Below are 18,486 nucleotides of genomic sequence, written 5' to 3'. Positions count from 1 at the left end.
GTACGGGTAAACTACACTGATATTCAAGGTACGGATTGGTATATCTTTCTGACTTGCATTGCACTTGCATTTACCTGCATACCGAGATTCTACATATGCGCATTCCAAATGTCATTCGGCACTGTCTATGCAACACGGCAATCTAGAATACGGAGTAGATCGACGTCAAACGGTCATGGGAACAAATAGATTATCTAGAATCAATCTTGCCCAGGTGATCCCGGGTTGGCATTTTAGGTTACCGAATTATTAAATCTCGTACGTAGGGCTAGACTCTATACGGAGTACTTCTACCTCTGGGCGCCCGTTATATGCCCCTTATGCGCTTAGGACTCTTTGACGGCATCATACCAAATCCGATAGCGACAACCTAGGCAATATTACACGGTACTATAAATGCGTGAATCAAATCTACCCTAAAGACAAGAAGGCGCAATCTTCCTTTATGCCTGTCCGTGACGTCATAAATCGCGGGGCGTTCTCGGCATTCAAAGAGGGCTGAGTGCTTCGCCCCCCGGGGAACGGAAGTACAGAACTTCTAGAAAGAAGAAAACAGAGGGAATGTGGATCTGAAAACAGAGCTAGTACTTTAGACAGCACATATTCCCACAAGAGTATCCATTTTCCTTTTTCTCCTTGAAACTAGAAACATCTCGGAAATAAGCCGTTTTTCACCCATTTTCCTGGTAGGTTTGAATTTATCAAGGATCAAAGTATTCCGCAACGCTGCATTTGTCATATCTCTGTTTCACGTAACACAGGTTATGACGAATCCATCATTCCAATCCAATACATGTGGGGCATTGGCTGCTGGATATGACTCTTTTCTCAAACCTTGCACTTTTGCTGCATACCCTGTTTCATGTAACCAGGGCGCCAAAGCTTTCTCTTTCCTTATTGGTATTGCGCACCGCCAAGCTAGATAATGCATCTTAAAAGTTTGGATTCATTTGAAACTTTTCACCATAGGACTACGACTCACCTGAGAGCCCTGGAGCGTTTCGTTGCTTACATATTGTTATTACAATTCTGGCTTAACATCCTAGCGATGTTTGCTTGTCGTATACCTATTCCGCCAATGCCATGTCCTATATACTCAAATGTTGTCCGTAGTCTTTTTTGGGTGAATCAATCTTATACCAGAGCCATCCGAGTACGCTTGTGCTTTTGCTCCTGCACCTGCCCCGCCGCCACGCAATCTCACATCTGAAGATTTCTTCGATCTTGGCTTCAACGCCACGCCATGGAAACCAATGATAAGCACTCAGTTCAACTCCGTATTCCACAATACAGTGGCGACCGTTATTGCCTTCTAGATCGGAAACATAGCGATACTCTCTCAAGCCCTAATCACATGATCCGCTAAGATACACAAGAGCCAAGAATAGAAGTCCAGACTATACGGTTCGATGAAACCCTGCAAATGCGATGACCATTGGACAGGCAATTCGTCAAGAATAGTATGTTCACTGCCTGACAAATTGTGCACGTGCAAGAGATGCCAGAGTTTTCAAGGGTGCCACCAATGCAAGAGCTAACGCTGTTGCTAATGCCGCAGCCTGGTCCAAGTCGCTGATACTGGCAGATGAGCCGGGGCTCAGTAGGTTGGCCTGAGTACTCCATTGTATCCTGATTATACGGTTATAGATATCCGCATCCCCGATCTCTCCAAGACAGACAGGACAGACCGAAGCCATGCTGATAACCGATAATAGCGGATAGCCTGTGAAAGATTTGAAAATTACAGTAAGTGCCCAAAGTCTTTCTTGGTATCCCTTAGGACAATTTGGGTAAAAACATTCTGGGCAGTACCATAATGAGACTGAGCGTGGTGTGCGGAAAAGCCGTAACTGCACATGAGTCACCGTTTCGAAGGCTAGCAATAGCGCATGAATCATCATTTTGAAGGCTAGCAATAGCACATGAATCGCCATTTCGAGGGGTAGCCAAAGGTGTATTGCAGAAATAAGAAATCCACTATGAATGAAACCAGAGGAGGGGAATAGTGACATATGTCTAGAGACGTTCGAATAGTCAAAGGGCTCCACAGGTGAGATACTTAGGAACATTGTACCGAAGATAAATAAGACACATCCCAGAGTCCCAGGGCGTCTTGGCCACAATGACAAGGTCGACCGGAATCGCTATTGGAAAAATTGGAAAGATCGTAAAATACTCAGAAACATGGTGATAATTGTGAAAAGTCTCACCTGTTCACCTAGGTCAACAGAGGAATATTTCGCGGCACAGCAGCATAGCCATGCTGGCAACCGTTGCTATATATGGGATATATAGGCGGCAAGGCTGAACGACACAGCCCGCTTGGTTTTAGTCTACTAGGGTTGGTGGCGCAAGGCACCCGGGCATACCGCCCAGGCACCTCTTTGGTCTACTTATCTCGCGACTTGGGGTGAGTCTCACCCTGTCTATTACACGCTCATCCTTATCACCTTTAGCGACATAATTATAAATCTCAGGTTGTAGCCACTAGACTCCGGGCCGCACAATCACGCATTGGTCAATTAGTCACTAGGTCAATTAGTCGCTAGGTCAATTAGTCGCTAGGTGGTAGGTACCAGCGAATTTGTATGTCCGAGTTCACAGACCTTTTGATTCGTCGGGGGAAACTGCCCATGCCGCCTTTCTTAGTCCCTTCAGCCCCTTCAGTCCCTTCACCCGGAACGTCCTAAAGTACTACTTCCCCTGCATACCCCTGAAGTGCTTGACGTGTTCCCTCAGCTACAGTACATAGGCTCTCAGCTAGGATGCTTGTTTGTCCAGCAAGATCGACTAGGCTTAGCTTAGTCGAAATGGCTCAATCTGTTGACTAACGACTCCGGATTTACGATTTTAGAAGTATAGCTTAAGATCTTCCGGGGGAATCGTTAGCATCCTTATCGAGATTATGATATTGGATCTGTAGTTCTCGTATAAGACAAGTTGAGTGACAGGTATTTGCAGCTATCTCAAGGAAACGATATGGGATTTCGGACTCTTAATGACAATCAAACTGTAAAGAGGAGTTGCTGCGATGGCGTGCAGACGACGACAGGACTGAGATAGGGCCTCAAGAGTGTCCAATGAAGAGCGGACTCCGAATGACAAGATAGCCTCGAGGATCTCTCAGTGGGTAGCTTAAGGATGGAGACTGGTCCTTTCATTCTGTAGCGCAAGATAGATTAGTTCTAGATAGAACTCGATTCATTGCTTTCTTGGATTGCGGAAAGTGAGACCTATGACGAGAGGAATAGCAGCTGAGGTCAACTGAACTCCTAGAAAGGATGTTGCCTTTGTTTGAGATAGTTTCACTTGGCGCTCGGGATGAAAATCTATAATAGAACTCTACGCCCGCTTGGGCATACTTCAGCGCTCAGTGGGCGCCAAATGAGATTGGAGCCATCTATTTTCAGCCAGTCGATATCAATGGGCTACCCATATATTCAGAATTTAGCGCGAGTTGCCCTCAATCATCTTAATATTGGCGTCCATGCCGTGTTAATGAAATCCGTCAAATGATATTTTGCTTCCAAGTTTCTCTGGCCAGAGGTGCTCATATACCCTCTGGAGAGAGAAGTGCCAGCATCTCTACTTATTTTAAATACATCACTCACAATGTAAATATCCCGACATACAAGATTTAAGCCTTCGCCTTAAACGGCACAGGCTCGGGCAAAGTAACAGGAGTATCCGTACGAGCCTTCTTCTGAATAAGATGCTCAAACGAAGCGGAAGATTCCACACGAGGGGTAAAAGGCTTGAAATCCCAAAGATAGCCCAGGGTGCGCAGAATCGACGACGCAGAATAAGAAACCACCTTTCCATCAGAATTCGTTCCCTTCTGCTCAACCTTGCCCTTCGCAATCCAAGGAGAAATAAGCAAAGTCGGAATACGACCACCAAGACGATCGAACGAGAAAGTGTATTTCTCGCCATTCGGCGCGGTCTCGGTATAGGTCAGGTCATCGGGGCGGGCAGCCAGCGGGGGCGGGACGTGGTCGTGGAAACCGCCTGTTTCATCGAAGGTCAGAATGAAGAGGGTTTCTTTCCATTGCGGGCTGGCGCGGAGGGAATCGTAGACATTTTTGATCAGCGTTTCGCCTTCGGAGATTAGGCCAGTCGGGTGCATGGAGTTTGTGCCTACGCCGCAGCAGGATGGGTCAATGAAGGAGAACTCTGGGAGGGTGCCGGCTGCTGCGTCGGCGTAGAAGTTCTTTAGGGGCTGGGCTTTGTCGGTGTTGTTGCTTGTGAAGGTCCAGTCGAAGAAGTAGGCGTCGATCATGTCGGTGCTTGTGTAGTAGTTCTTCCAGGTGTGGTTGGTCTCTGACAGTTGTTGGAAGATGGAACGTTGGGTTAGGCCGTGTGTGTCTGAGTCGAAGGCATCGTCGTTGGTACCGTGGCCGGCGGAAGTACCTGATAGAACGAAGGCACGGTTGGGGTTGGTGGGCTGGGAGTGTGTTAGATTGTGTGGTGCACAAACTGGGGGTCGGTAGTTACTTACACCTGGGTGGTCGGAATGCCAGTGGTTAAAGGTCAGGTAGTTCTGAACCAGCGAGGTGAATACAGGAACCTCATCCTCGGTGTAGTAGTTCAAGACCTGCTTGGCCAATTCTGTCTTGTTGACATCGTCCCCATAACGGCGCAGCTGCTCGTGCACAAAGCCTTGCTGTTTGGGAGTGAGCTTGCCACTAGCAATGGCTGCGTTGCTTGGGACAAAGGTGCCATAAAATTCGATATTGTTGCCGGTGACCGAGTGATCTGGGTCATCCAAGATAGAATCAAAGTCCTTAGCAGAGCTGCACACCTTGCCAGCAGAAGCATCGGTCAAGTTGTACGGGTTGCAGAAAGGCCCGTTGTTGATGGGGTTCTCCAGTCCCTTGATCGTCTGTCCACCGAGCAAGTTGTCTAAGGAGCGATTTTCCATCTCAAGAATTACAACATTCTTGATCTTGTTCCTAAGATTGGTGATAGAAGCCGAGGAATGAGCTCCCGATTGGCCCTTGGAGGGAGCAGCGGAGACTGCTGCCGCAAAGGTCAGCAGACCAAGAAGAGCGCTGAGATTCATCTTGAATCAAGGGAGAAACTGGTCCAAGGTCTGGGCAAGCTGCTTGATGGGTTTCTCAAATGTAGACATGGGTGCCCTTCTTATATGCCGTTGTACCGGCATATGGCGATCGAACCTCCCCGACATTCCTCAGAACATTTCAATGTATTTTCTAACATCCCCTCCCACGTGCTGCTCTGGGGCTTATCCGCTCGATCGAGTGCCATCTAGAAAGCATAGGTACAGACAGGGACGGTGATTAAGCTGCGGGGTATTCAATTAATGCACTCGAGGCCGCCCACGGGATAAACTATACTGATATGAAATGCACCCGATTGGCAATTGGATCTTTGCCAGGGCAGACAACCGAGAAGATCACCCGATTTCTCGCATTTGGTTGGCCGCTTGGGTTGATTGACAGGTACGACACGATCACACATGTACAACGTTTTGTCGGGCGGTTTACTCCGAGCACCGCGCCAAGCATTCGTTTAGAGACTCGGACTGTGAAGCAAAATGTGAAGAATGGGGCTAGGGCTGAGAAAGGATAGTCAGTCACAAATCAGATGGTCAAGTTCTTGCACGAGCAATGTTGGCTTGCAGCCGGCCATTATTCCATCCCCACTTTGAGCCGTGTGGAATTCCCCGGAATGCGACCATAACAAAGTCCGATTCTAAGTTGTCGGGATGAAGCGCAATTTCCAGATACTTCAGTATATTGTGTCGATCATTGCATGTAAGTTGTAGCATATTATGTTTGCAAATGAAGTCCATCTCGCTTGGAGGTTTTGAAATCGTGGGTTCCAGGCGAACGGTGATTGGCTGTAAAGAGGAAATATTGCAGGAATCTGAGTTGTCTACACATGGACGGAGTGGGTACTCGGGAGATATCTCTACTAGTTTCTCTTTAACTATTCTTTGTACAAAAGAGTCGAATTTGTGAAAATGTATGTTGAACTAACACAATTCGGTCATATAACCACAAAGTACATAAATAAAAGGATTTATTGACCTGAAAGTTGCTATACAATTAATTCATTTAACATTCAAGACTCTAAATTCCTACTTGTAATAGTTGGGTACCTTCAGTCCCTTGAACTCAAAGGAAGTATTCTCTCGGCGATCAATTACCTTCCTATGGTGCACATCACGAACTCGAGCCCGAACATATTCAGTACCTGTAGGTGCAGGCTGACTTGGGTTTTTGTCTTCTTCGGTGAGTAGACCAAGACGCTCAAGCAAAGGAGATGGAACGGTGCGCATAACTGTTTCATCTCCAGGTCTAGCAAAGTACAATAGCCCAAGGCGTGGAGTGTGAATTTGATCTTTGGGAGGCGTAACAACGCGATGGATTGTAGATTTTACAAATCCTATAACCTCAAATTAGCAAGTCATTCCATAAAAAGCGATTAAAGGGCTTACCATTAGTTAGGAAAGACAATGTATCAGCAGCATTGCAAGTAATACCACCATCTACAGGCTTGACCCATTTCCATTCACCTTCCGGTGTCCGAATCTGCAAACCAGCAATATGCTGCGAAAATAGCAGTGTCAAGCTGCCAAAGTCCGTATGACCGCCCGTAGTCACGGCTTGAGCTTTGTCCCACTCCTCTTGGGTGCGAGTGTTGTAGATCATGTATCGCAAGTGGTCGTCAGAACGCTTATCGTAGGCATGGGCGTTTACTAAGTAGTCTTCCGGCAATTCCAGAATAATAGCCAATAAAACGAACAATTTTCGAATAACATTGTCGAAAAGATCACGATGGAAGGTCGCGATCTCATCGTAGTTTTGTCGGACAAGCCTGTGTCTGGGAAGATCATCCCATACAGGGATTGCTTTGGGGATATTGAGCTATCCAAATCAGTCAGAGTCATAAACTGCAAGATCAACACTAGACCTACCATCTCTACATTATCCTTCACCCCCGTGTCTCCAATCCACCTCTCATTCTCACGGTACCCGAAGTATTCGCCCTCGGCAAAATTGCAAGCAAAACTCCGTTTTTCCTCAAGCGGTTCTTTGAAAAATGCATTACCGATGCTAAATTGGCGAAGAACACGTTCCTCACTGAGTCCGTGGCCAGTAACAACCCAAAACCCGACTCGTGTCACAGCATCGTATAGTTGTTTGGCGAGCGCTTCTTTGCCGCCGGGTTCATCGAAACGAGATAGATCGATTTCGACAAGCGGTGCCCAGTCAAGCTCCTCTTTGGTGGGTGCTGGACGACTCCATGGTTTGATTGGAATCCTCTCGGTCGAGATTTCTGGTTCTATGGCGGATGGTGCCATTTTTGCTTTGCTATGATGAACCTGAAAGATATTTTCGACGAGCACTCTCGATTATATATCTAGAGCTTCAATCAATTCGATGTAATTGGTTTCTATAATCTTGGACCATCATTCGCTGAGCCCATTGCATTTTAATAATGCGGGGTCTTGTATGGTATCATCGCACCCCAGATTGCGTTATAAGTTGCGGATATCATGCCGATAAAGGTCGGATGGTTTTTGACTGGGGAGAAAATCATCAAGGTTTGTAGTATGCAAGGCAAGTTCGGATATAACGGAACTTGTGTCGTTTACCAAGGTAGGTATTGTTCCAAGGTTGATGTTACCTATAATCTGCTTTCTGAGCTGCCATTGAGTTGCGACCGTATATCATCGTAACCTCTTTTTATATTGTGAGTCAGACCCTCGGGCTTTGTTCACAAGCTACCATTCTCTGTTTTTTTTATACTCAATAATAACAACCGAGAAAGCGTTCAATAGATATACTACTGGAAATAGGGCTGTAGTTATTCTATTTTGATGTTTGCATGTGATTGTGGGCCTGAGGCCAATTTGAAAGAGAAAAAAACTCCCCACCTGAGCAGACCAACATTCACATAACAGAAATAGATGTATCACAATCAAGTATGGCACAATCAACCCAAATCAGTAGATTGTATCTCCTAATCTACAACACCGCATGTGCTATTCTTTGGGCCCGCATCCTCCTGACAACCATCTCAACCTTAATCACATCCGACATCTCAACAGTCTACACAAACCTCGAGCCATGGACAAGATACGCCCAGACCATAGCCGTGGCTGAAATCCTGCACGCTGCAACAGGTAAAATCAACCTTCCATCATATATTTAACCCAAAAATCAGATAATCTAACCGGTCGGCCCGGGTCACAGGAATTGTCCGCTCTCCCGTATTCACCACCTTTACCCAGGTCTTTGCCCGCTCCGTCCAGGTCTGGGCTATTGACTATGCCTTTCCCGGTGTGACAGCGCCTTCTTTGGCGTACCCGGCTATGCTCCTTGCCTGGGCCTCTGCTGATACTGTCCGGTATCTTTATTTCGCTATCATGTTGGCGGATTATCCCATTCCTCCTGTTTTGAAATTCGCAAGGTAAGATCGGGATTATTTTTTGATATGAACTGTGTTAATTTGTTTGGCTTGTTGCAGATATTCTCTGTTTATCGTTTTGTACCCTGTTGGTATCAGCAGCGAATGGTGGCTGATGTATAAGGCGACCACTGTCACCAACAATTGGGCGGTCGCTGGAATCTTCTACTTTTTCCTAGGTCTTTATGTTCCTGGTGAGTAGTATCTTGTTTCGTTATTCCGCATTTGGAGACTGATCGATGATAGGCTCGGTGATGATGTACTCGTACATGCTGAAACAGAGACGGAAGGTTTTGGCTGTTTGATAATGTCAAAAAGTATAGAGTGTCGTGTTATATTGCCGCAGCAGAGCTCGAGGTCTTTTGAGCATCTCAATCAAGATTTTGAGCCTGTTGTGTGGCGATTTTCAGCTACATTGAACAATCTCGATGCAGCCACCCTTTTGTCTAGACCTCGGACGATTTCTAGATGGACGGAAGCGCAATGGTCTGTGTAATGACTTTCAAGGCTAAGCCTGAGAGTAAGCACTAAAATACAATGTAAAACGGTTCTATCAGCGGCTGATCCAGTGCCTTTAAAGATTAAAGCCTAGATATTTGATTGGATGCACTCGATCCTACAGAACAGCATAGGCGATTATATCAAAAAAAAGAAAAACCCTCCGCTCTTCCACAAATACTCCGTCCTTATATAATGCCGCCATATCAAAGCCAAATGAGCAAGAAATCGACTTCCCGGCAAGATCTGCGGGGGTTTTGCCATCCAATGGCGCATGTCGTGATCAAATCCACCTTGGCAACCCCTACTATCACTAAATTAAGAAAGACTTAAAGATATCAATATGTTGATTTCAAAATTTCGAGATGCGTGGAGTTTCTCTACAAAATCAGTATGGCCGAAAAAAATGACGAGAAGGTAGTAACTAGTACCAGCATACCCTCAGCGCAAAGCCCAAACGACGAATACGACGCCCAACTCGAAAAAAGAGTAATAAGAAAAATCGATTTCTGGCTCGTGGGTTTTTACTCCTTAGTCTACATATTCCGAGTAATCGACTCAAGCAACTACTCCAATGCAGCAATCATCAACCTCGAAGCCGGGACAGGAATCAAACAAGAGCTCGGCTTCAGCGCCTCCCAATGGTCCTGGACGCAATCAATCTTCTCATACAGCTACCTGTTCTTCGAGCCAACAAACACAATCCTACTGAAAGGCTTCACTCCGTCAAGATGGATGTTCATCCTAATCCTGTCATGGGGAATTTGTGCCTGCGCGGCCGGAGCAGCGCAAAACTTCGCAGGGATGATGTGCGTGCGGTTCGCCATCGGGCTGGCCGAGGCAGGCTTCTACCCATCCGTTCTCTACCACATGGCGTTCTGGTACAAGCCCTCTGAGATGCCGTGGCGCGTTGCGCTATTCTATTCTCTGGGCCAGGTCTCTGGGGCATTGAGTGGACTGCTGGCGTACGCGATTAGTTATATGGACGGGGCAGGCGGGCTGTCGGGCTGGAGATGGCTGTTTATTCTGGAAGGGTTGCCGGCTATTTTGTTGTCTATTGTGGCGTTGTTCGGGCTGCCGGATTATCCTGAGACGGCGAAGATGTTGACCGAGGAGGAGAGGGAGTTTTTGAAGGGCAGGCTTTCTGGGGCTGCGCCTACGGGTAAGGATAAGAGTTGGGATTGGCAGAGCTTTAAAGCTTTGCTTTCAAGTCCGACGCTCTATACATTTTCGCTTTATTGGATTGGGCATGGGATTGGTGGGTTTGGGGTGAATTATGCCTTGCCCACGGTTATTTATGAATTGGGCTTCACGACGACGGCGTTGTCGCAGTTGATGAATATTGTGAGTTTGTGATTGATTGGAACATATCCCCGAAAGCGATTGCTAACCATATAACATTTTCAGCCTCCCTACGTTGCGTGCTTTTTCTTTTTGAACATCATTGGATGGCTACTGCACAAAGGATGGATTAGGCCTTGGACCACTGCAGTCGCGAGTAAGCATTATTCCTGTCCTATTTGAGCGTGCACATTTAACCATAGAAACAGTTGAAATCACAACGATTATCTGCTACATCATCCTTATCACAGTATCAAATTCGGTCGTCAAATACCTCGCCCTGGTGGTAGCTACTGCTTGTGCCGGCTCAGCATACCCGGTCATCTGGCCAGAGCGTATCCGCGCGCTCGAAGGCACAGTGGCCGTTGGTATGGGTATTGGAATAACAAACGCAATGGCTCAGTTTAGCGGAATTGCCGGACCTCATGTTTACAGTACAGTGTTTGGTCCGACATACCGTGTCTCATACATCATTTGCCTTTGCTTCCTCTGTGCGGCTATTTCGGGCATTTTGCTCTCTTGGTGGCTTGTTTGGAGGAATGATCGCAAAAAAGAATTACTTGTGACGATCGACTCCGAAGAGGACGCTTGATGTCTTCCAGGGGTTCTGTATGGCAGTTGGAGATTCTCGTTTGGGGCTGGAGTTATATTCTCGATTTATTGGCTGTTGATATACTATAGGGCTTCATGAGTACGGAAAATTTAGAAATCGACTTACGAAACTCCCAAGATATCAAAATTGGGGCTTTTTTCCTTCCATCGGATGAACCACACAGGGTAAATCTATCGTTGGAAACGAAACATCCAATTTAGACAAAAATTAATTTCGACATTCCCTCGAAATAACTAGTGGACTACCTAAGAAGGAAAAACTATACTTGAAGTAACAGATTACGAGTGATAAATCAATCTATCCGCACTGTTTTAGGGAGCTCGTTGACCATGTAACACGATCGGTGTCTTCCTCGCGGATGCCGGGGGCCACTGCGACGATCACATCGCAGAGTGCATGGAAATCAGCAAAACCAATGGACTTTACCGGATCTTTCACGGAATGAATCTTGTCTTTCTTGGTCTTCATGAATTAGCCAGCATGTCCGGGTGGTCCTCGACAAGCTTCCTACTGCGTGTCTCCATCCCTGGGAGCTGGAGCTGCTGGGCCTCTTTCCACCTGCCCTGAGTTTTATATGTTAACGCTAGGTTGGCCGTACTGCCTAGCATGTCCGGGCGGTCCTCGCTGAGCTTCCTCCTGCGTGTCTCCATGACCTGCACCTGAAGCCACTCGGCCTCTTCACACCGGCCTTCATAATAATGGATATTCCCTAGTATCTCCCAGATAAAAGCCTTTCCCGGCTCCTCAATTGCGATACGGTTTAAATTATTCTCCCTACGTCCGAAAGATGCAATATGAGATGCCGACGGTGCTCTGGCCGGTGATCTTTATCGAGACTTTGGAAGCATGCAGCAAGCATGAACTTGATGTACCCCCCCCCCCCCGCCATTGTTGATTTTTGTCGCCACGAGCTGCTCTCCACTGAACCAGGCTGTGCAATATTGTACCAGGCTAATCCCCTTACACTCGCTGTACTAGAATGTAACGAGCCACGACATTTATGCTTCCATCATACTTGAAATTCTCCCAACCTTCTTCGGCTTAAGGGATGAAATTCACAGTTTGGTGGAATTTTCTTCGCCGAGCTCGTCATCGACAGCAAATACACCAAGACTGACGAGACGAAACACTTCGTCCTGAACAATCGAGCCTCAGAAACGTGCTAAAAATGACAATAGTACACCAGGCAGCTCCGTGTTCTCTTTTTGAATTTTCTCCGGAGTGGTTTCCCAGACAGTCCATATCGTATTTCCTTCCTTTGAATTCCTCGAAACTCATCTTTTTGCAAGAGCTCGTCGCGATGTCTTTCGAAATTTCTCGGGTACTGCATGAGCGCTTACTCCGGCGTGGCGGCGCGGTCGCCCATATACACACCAGCAAGATCGACTGCAAGTGCCAAATATCCAAGCTTCTCCGTCACTTCATCGCAGCCTTGTTGCACCTTTTCCCGGGGAGGGTCCGGACCCTGCGATAGGTGTTGGAGAAGAACCATTCTTGCCTCCGGTGGCGATATAGCATCGGCATAAACCTTCTCACAACCTCGTCTGAGCAGTTTCGAACTCCTTATATCTTGACTAGTAATGATAAGTCTACCTCCGATACATTCAGGGATCACGTCTTTGATATCCCATGTGAAGTCATCAACATTGTCGAAGATGACCAGGTAATCAGGTTCTTCTTTGTTTGGTCGTGGAGCCATCAAAATTCTAACCGAATCGTTGGGTCGTCGTGAAGCTTTGCATTTTTTGGAGGCTTTCGGACGATGGATCGAAATAGCTCCTCGTTGGTCGCGCCAATCCAAAGAACTGGGTTGAATTTCGGTAGTAGTGCGTAAAAGGTTACAAGGAATAGTCCCTATATACCACTGCTGTTGAGATCTCAAGTTGTAAATTTGCTGCATTTACTAACTATGTGTTTTGGAGATGGCCATTCGCTTAACAAGTTAATGTAACTTTCATGCGAGCACCTCAAAACATACAGTAAATTGGATAAATTACAATTCGATTTATCACAACCACGTCCTCATTTGTTATTTCATGATGCCGATAGCGTTTGATAAACATCACAAGCAGCTGATATTGATCTTTAAGTTTATTTATCGTTTTGGCCTAAAATCTCAGGCGACAAGGTCAGTGAATCCAGTGGCATTCGAAATGAGTCTAGTTTCTTATTTTACCATCAGCTACCTCCCATTTATTCATGCAACCTTCTATGAGATCGAAGTAATGCCTATACCTACTTACAGAAGTATGTTCGGAGGAATTAGTGAAAGTGATGATAAATGTCTCCGCGCCACTTGAATATTATTAATCAGCCGATTTCCAATCTTAGTTATTACTTCAAATATTACATCATATATATAAGGAGTATAAGATTGTCTTTTCTTTCCCTCTGTTTGATTCAGAACTTGAAACCATTGACATCAAATAGTTCCATTCCACTTTTCTCTCTCAAAATGACCACTGCCACATTCAAATACATCGACCCGGCTTCCTACGACCCCCACGCCACCGAGCCTTTCAAAAAGGCCTGGGGAAAAGTCGATGGGCCGGGTCGCTCCTATCAACTTACAGACCGGGAGCGCAAAGTTGAAAATCTCCGTGGCCAAGAGTCTGACTTCACAACCGACAATTCCGGTTTCGCAGTGTACAACTCGCCCGCCAAAGAGCGCCTTTTCACTGACGACGATGCCGTGAAAGCGGGGTACTATGCCGAAGTGGAAGATCTCCTCCGCAAAAATCTCTCGGGCGTGAAAAAAGTCGTCATTTTTGACCACACTATCAGACGCAGACTTCCTGGCTCAGCGCGCAGTCCCGTGCAACTCGTGCACGTCGATCAGACGCCCGCTGCCGCGGAAACAAGAGTCCGGCGCCATGCGCCCCAAGATGAAGTTGAGGAGTTGTTGAAGGGTCGGTACCAGATTATCAATGTCTGGCGACCGATTGAGAACCCGGCGACGGATTTCCCGTTAGCGGTTGTTGATTGGAGGAGTACTTCGCCGGATGATTTCGTGAAGGTTGACCTTCTTTACCCCAAGGAATGGCAGCAGGGTCAGGAGGTTGCACCGGATCCTGAGTCTATGCTTTCCACCGACGGGTATGAGGTTAAGGGGGAGACTTATGCGATTGCTCCCAATGAGAACCATCGTTTCTTCTACCAGAAGGATATGACTCCTGATGAGGTCATGCTTCTCAAGTGCTTTGATTCTAGGAGCCATACTCTGACGGATGGCCGGACTGATATTGCTCATGGGACTGGTCATACTGCTTTCTTTGATCCGCAGACTCCTGAGGGAACGCCTGGGAGGCAAAGTATCGAAGTTAGATGCTTGGTCTTTTATGAGTAATTGGGCATATTGAAGTGTTATTTCAGCGATGCAGTTTATTCAAACTTAATATATTCTCATATTCTCACCATTGCCGTTGCCAATTCATATCATTCTGCCGAGGCCACACTTGGCAGATGTAATATTCCAAACTTCAAGCAAGATTGTTCGTTGATTGCGCCGAAATGCATCTTCGTATCTACACTTGGACCCACCTAGACGGGCCATAATCAACCCCCCTCCCCTCCCCCAGGGCCCCGGATATCCTCTGAGTCATTGATTGAAGACCTTTTTCAATATATATAAAGATCAAATCTCCCAAGTTGATAATTCAATTTTTAACGTTTGCATTGCGTGCCTTTTCACAACGTACGAAAAAGCCAAGCTACTCCATTCAATCACTAGACCATCTATGTACACACATTCAAACCCCCCTACCTCACCAAATCCTAATAAGCATCAATATTCAAAATGACCATCTCAACAACCTCCAATCCAAAAATCTGGACAAAAGCCCCCTACATAATCTCAACTGACGCCTCCCAAATCTCACCAATAACCCTAAACACATGGTTCGCCAGCGAAGAAGTATACTGGGCGAAACCAATGCCGGAAGCCGCCATGCGCGCGACTCTCCAAAACTCCCTCTGTTTCGGACTCTACGACCAAACCCCGAATCCGAAAGGAACCCCAACGCAGAATTCCATCCTCATCGGCTTCGCCCGCTGCATAACAGATACAACGACATTCGTCTACCTCACAGACGTCTTCATTCTCCCCGAACACCAAGGCAAAGGCCTAGGCACTTGGCTTATAGCCTGCGTGCAGGAGGTTATTGAGAGTATGCCGTATTTGCGGAGATCAATGCTTATTACGAGTGGATGGAAGCGGTCTGTGCCGTTTTATGAGAAGCTCTTGGGTATGGAAGTCTCGGGGGGCCAGATGGGTGCCGACGGACACGGTACGGGGTTGGCTGTTATGATCAGGAAGGGGAAGGGGGCGCCCGGTGTTTGAGGGGCATATAGGCTTGGTGTGTGGAATTGCAATGGGGATTGTGATATTAATACAAAGTGAGACGATTGTAATACATGCGTTGGTTCGTTAGATTAGTAATTATTTCAATTCAGAAAAATTTTATCTCGAATTCATATCTCATATGGCTCATGACCATTCGTCCCGAAGCCCCAAACTCCAACTTTGAAATCTGTATCAATACGCCTAAGAGCCCGCGTCATACCGGTAGCCCCCAATAGCACCCATTGTATCCCACGGCACGGAGGTAGGCCCGATCCAGTTCTGTGGGTGCATCTGGCCAAAGCTGGAGTGCATGATTGGCTCACTGGATGTCGATCCGATTGTTGGGACCGGTGAGCCGGACTGCGAGTGTGGGTGGGAGAGGACGAAATTATCCTGCATTCCCATCACGGGAGAGAGAGTGGACATTGTGGAGAGGGGTGTGTGGATTGTGTTCAGGAGTTGGTTTTGGAGATTGGTATGCGTTTGCTGGAGCTGGGCCTGTGCTTGAGCTTGGGCTTGTGCTTGTGCTTGGAGGTGGGATTGGGAGTGTGTGAGGTTTTGGGGGTTGTATTTGGTTGAGGCGACGTCGCTGGGAAATGTTAGTTGCTGAACAAACTGATAAATTCGGGGTATAATGAAATGGAGGGAACATACATCATTTGCCGAAGCACCGGGACGGCTTTGCTACAGAAGACGCTCCTCACGGAAAGTGAGGCGAACATGTCCAATGCTCGGTCGAGGATCTCTTTGGTCTCTTCGTACTCAGATTGGCTTTCTGGGACAAGAAGGATGGTTGCCAACGTAACGGAGGCGTGGAATGCATGGAAACTGCCTAGTCCGCTGGTATACCATTTATATGGTTTGAAGGGGGGTGACTCGAGCAGAGTCTGGAATATTGAGAGTGATGCTTTGGCAGATGCAATGCACTTGGCTCTCGAGGCGCATGTTTCGGGTGTGATCTCGCCTTGTAGGTAGCGACAGAGACTTGGGCGGAGGAGAAGAAGGAGTAATTGGTGGATCTGGCTGTAGAGGATGTGGTGATTTGCTTGGTGGTGAACAGGTAGTGCATCCTTTGTTTCGAGTGTATAACGAGCATCGATCATTTCGCGGACGGAAATGATTTCCGCTTCGATCGTAGAAATGCTGTAGCGAGATGTTCTTGGGTAGCTAAAGATTGTTTCGCAGATTTTAGCCGAAATCTTGGAGAGGCGGAAGTTGAAGAGAAGATATGTCATCTGAGTTGGGCGGGAGGTTTCTGGTGATGGTACAGATCTGGTCATAGTTGGACTGGTGAGGAGATCGACGTCGTCAATGTCTGCGGGCATTTTCACGTCTTGTGTCATGGTTTGCTGATCCAGGCTTCCAAATGCCGTGTTTTGGATGGTGTAAAGCATCATCAACCCAGCCCAGACTCGTCGTCGTTCTTCACGTTCAATCGGTCCCAGGGCGAATCTCTCTGGGTCGAGATGACAACCCATTGATATCGCGACATGATGGGTGAATCCTAGCAGTGTCCAGATCGGTAGACCACGATGGACGCGGGCATAGCTGATGAGTACCAAGGCTTGTAGCGAATTGATTGAATGTCGGGACATCACCCCATCAGCGGCAAGACACCGCAACGCGGCGGAGCGATATCGCGCGGAAAGAGCCTTGATATTACGACTGACCGTCCGCTCCCGCCCTAGATCTGAAAGAAGAGGATGATCATCATCAAGTGCGCTCACGGCAATTGCAAGAATAGCAAACAACAAGGCTAGCCATGATGTCGACACACTGACGGGATCATGACAAAATTGCTGGTACTCAGCTTCGAAAGTCAAGTCGTGAAGGATGTGAAAAACCTAACATTTTGTCAGCTAGAGCACACAAAATCTATATTGACGAACACGTACTGTGGAGAAAACCTGAAAGTAGACATCTTTCAAGGTATCACAATACCTTCCAGGGGGGAGCATAGCCAACAACTCCGCGCGCGAGATACTTCCATTTTTCGCCAGTGGGATCTGCAGATCATCATCATCCTCCGCGATATCCGAATCAATGCTCCTCAAACACTCCGCAGCGGGGCTCTTTGCCACTAAACTCTCCCATTGCGACGCAAGTGGCACATAACGGACATGACCGGAGGATGAAGTATGCAGTGAGCCAACATTATTCATCATAGAGTTTGAAGGATCCCACTCAAAACCAGGTCCAACATCAGACTCGGAGAGACTACCAGCTGCACTGGTCCCACCGAGTGGCGACACCGTGCCACCGGTAGGTGTTCCAGCCTGGGAGGTCATCTGTTTCTGGAGCAAGGCTTCCAAGTTTCGAATGCGGGCTAATAATTCCGTCTGCATAGCGCTGTCGGGCGAAGACTGTTCAGCTGAAAGACGCGGCTGGCCGAGGTAGATACAGTCTTCTGCGCCGAGACCGCGTCGTACACAGGTCTGGCATGGCCGGCCATCCCGTGAGCAGCGGATCTTTCGTGTTCGACAGGCCTGGCAGCTTATTGGGAGGCGCTTTCCTGTTGATCTGGATGCCATATTGAAGTGATGAGGTGGGTGGAAACTGATGATCTGATGCAATATCCAGTCTCTCCGACTGTGGAGCGAGACGATTGTCGAAGAAAGGAGCCACCTCTCAACAAATTTTAACAGCCGATGTTGAGCCGGGTACTCCGCGATGTACGTTGTGGGTATATGGCTTCAGTTCGTGTTGGGCCCATTAAGCTAGAGTAAGAATAGTAAAGCCCACACACAGATACCGTGGACCAGCGGGGATAGTGACGTTTTTGAGTTTGATGGAGATGAGAGCGGATTGCTGTCTTCTATACTTCCCTATCCGATGCTAGGAAGGCAACCCTTTTAATTCTATATGACTAGTCTGCCACGTAGGGTTGTGTTTATCCGAAAGGAATGGCTGCATGGCTGCATGATGATTTTTATTTGATTTAGATTTTTTGCCCCCTGTCTAGAGACAAATACAAATTAATAGAGTAATAATTATAATAAATATCTACATAAACTATTGCTGGAATAGTGACTAAATGACAGCATCAATAATAGCGCTAGGAGAGTCCGATAATGCATGGAACATCCTTCTAGAAGGGCTACTTGGATGGAGTCGCAGATCAAACTGGGCGATCTAGCGGGAAGCGGTTTAGGCCGGTACAGATCGCTGGGAATGTTTAGTTTCATTCTGCTGGTGGATCTTGATACATCTGCAATCCATGGATTATCCCTCGCTTGGGCCCTGTCAATCGCAT

At 47.2% G+C, this 18,486-nt stretch overlaps 9 protein-coding genes across 9 annotated transcripts; 4 read left to right on the top strand and 5 right to left on the bottom strand.

Annotated features, from left to right (window-relative positions):
- Positions 1-1,466: 1,466 nt before the first annotated feature.
- On the bottom strand, positions 1,467-1,697 carry N7529_007858 (uncharacterized protein; the record flags this gene model as incomplete). Its single annotated transcript, XM_057243385.1, has 1 exon — positions 1,467-1,697. The coding sequence occupies one exon, from the start codon at positions 1,695-1,697 to the stop codon at positions 1,467-1,469; it is 231 nt and encodes a 76-aa protein (XP_057094923.1).
- Positions 1,698-3,637: 1,940 nt separating this feature from the next.
- N7529_007857 (phosphoesterase superfamily protein) lies at positions 3,638-5,062 on the bottom strand (the record flags this gene model as incomplete). Its single annotated transcript, XM_057243384.1, has 2 exons — positions 3,638-4,444; positions 4,499-5,062. 2 exons carry the CDS (start codon positions 5,060-5,062, stop codon positions 3,638-3,640), a joined length of 1,371 nt encoding a protein of 456 aa, XP_057094922.1.
- A 1,041-nt stretch (positions 5,063-6,103) lies between these two features.
- Positions 6,104-7,330, bottom strand: N7529_007856 (uncharacterized protein; the record flags this gene model as incomplete). The annotated part of the gene is made up of 3 exons (XM_057243383.1): positions 6,104-6,411; positions 6,464-6,893; positions 6,944-7,330. 3 exons carry the CDS (start codon positions 7,328-7,330, stop codon positions 6,104-6,106), a joined length of 1,125 nt encoding a protein of 374 aa, XP_057094921.1.
- A 611-nt stretch (positions 7,331-7,941) lies between these two features.
- N7529_007855 (protein tyrosine phosphatase-like domain-containing protein) lies at positions 7,942-8,744 on the top strand (the record flags this gene model as incomplete). Its single annotated transcript, XM_057243382.1, has 4 exons — positions 7,942-8,155; positions 8,226-8,442; positions 8,500-8,633; positions 8,686-8,744. Coding segments are annotated over 4 exons (624 nt in total), but the record flags the coding sequence as incomplete, so codon positions are not given.
- A 586-nt stretch (positions 8,745-9,330) lies between these two features.
- N7529_007854 (uncharacterized protein) lies at positions 9,331-10,870 on the top strand (the record flags this gene model as incomplete). Its single annotated transcript, XM_057243381.1, has 3 exons — positions 9,331-10,281; positions 10,345-10,435; positions 10,488-10,870. 3 exons carry the CDS (start codon positions 9,331-9,333, stop codon positions 10,868-10,870), a joined length of 1,425 nt encoding a protein of 474 aa, XP_057094919.1.
- A 1,357-nt stretch (positions 10,871-12,227) lies between these two features.
- Positions 12,228-12,590, bottom strand: N7529_007853 (uncharacterized protein; the record flags this gene model as incomplete). The annotated part of the gene is made up of 1 exon (XM_057243380.1): positions 12,228-12,590. The coding sequence occupies one exon, from the start codon at positions 12,588-12,590 to the stop codon at positions 12,228-12,230; it is 363 nt and encodes a 120-aa protein (XP_057094918.1).
- Positions 12,591-13,346: 756 nt separating this feature from the next.
- N7529_007852 (uncharacterized protein) lies at positions 13,347-14,237 on the top strand (the record flags this gene model as incomplete). The annotated part of the gene is made up of 1 exon (XM_057243379.1): positions 13,347-14,237. The coding sequence occupies one exon, from the start codon at positions 13,347-13,349 to the stop codon at positions 14,235-14,237; it is 891 nt and encodes a 296-aa protein (XP_057094917.1).
- Positions 14,238-14,687: 450 nt separating this feature from the next.
- Positions 14,688-15,230, top strand: N7529_007851 (GNAT family N-acetyltransferase; the record flags this gene model as incomplete). The annotated part of the gene is made up of 1 exon (XM_057243378.1): positions 14,688-15,230. The coding sequence occupies one exon, from the start codon at positions 14,688-14,690 to the stop codon at positions 15,228-15,230; it is 543 nt and encodes a 180-aa protein (XP_057094916.1).
- Positions 15,231-15,434: 204 nt separating this feature from the next.
- On the bottom strand, positions 15,435-17,764 carry N7529_007850 (Zn(II)2Cys6 transcription factor; the record flags this gene model as incomplete). Its single annotated transcript, XM_057243377.1, has 3 exons — positions 15,435-15,822; positions 15,888-17,077; positions 17,129-17,764. 3 exons carry the CDS (start codon positions 17,762-17,764, stop codon positions 15,435-15,437), a joined length of 2,214 nt encoding a protein of 737 aa, XP_057094915.1.
- Positions 17,765-18,486: the final 722 nt, after the last annotated feature.

This window comes from Penicillium soppii (genome assembly GCF_028829465.1).
Source record: "Penicillium soppii strain IBT 18220 chromosome Unknown utg000006l, whole genome shotgun sequence".
In the NCBI taxonomy this organism is placed as follows: domain Eukaryota; kingdom Fungi; phylum Ascomycota; class Eurotiomycetes; order Eurotiales; family Aspergillaceae; genus Penicillium; species Penicillium soppii.
The sequence above is the reverse complement of the archived record's forward strand: the minus strand, read 5'-3'. Positions and strand labels throughout refer to the sequence as shown.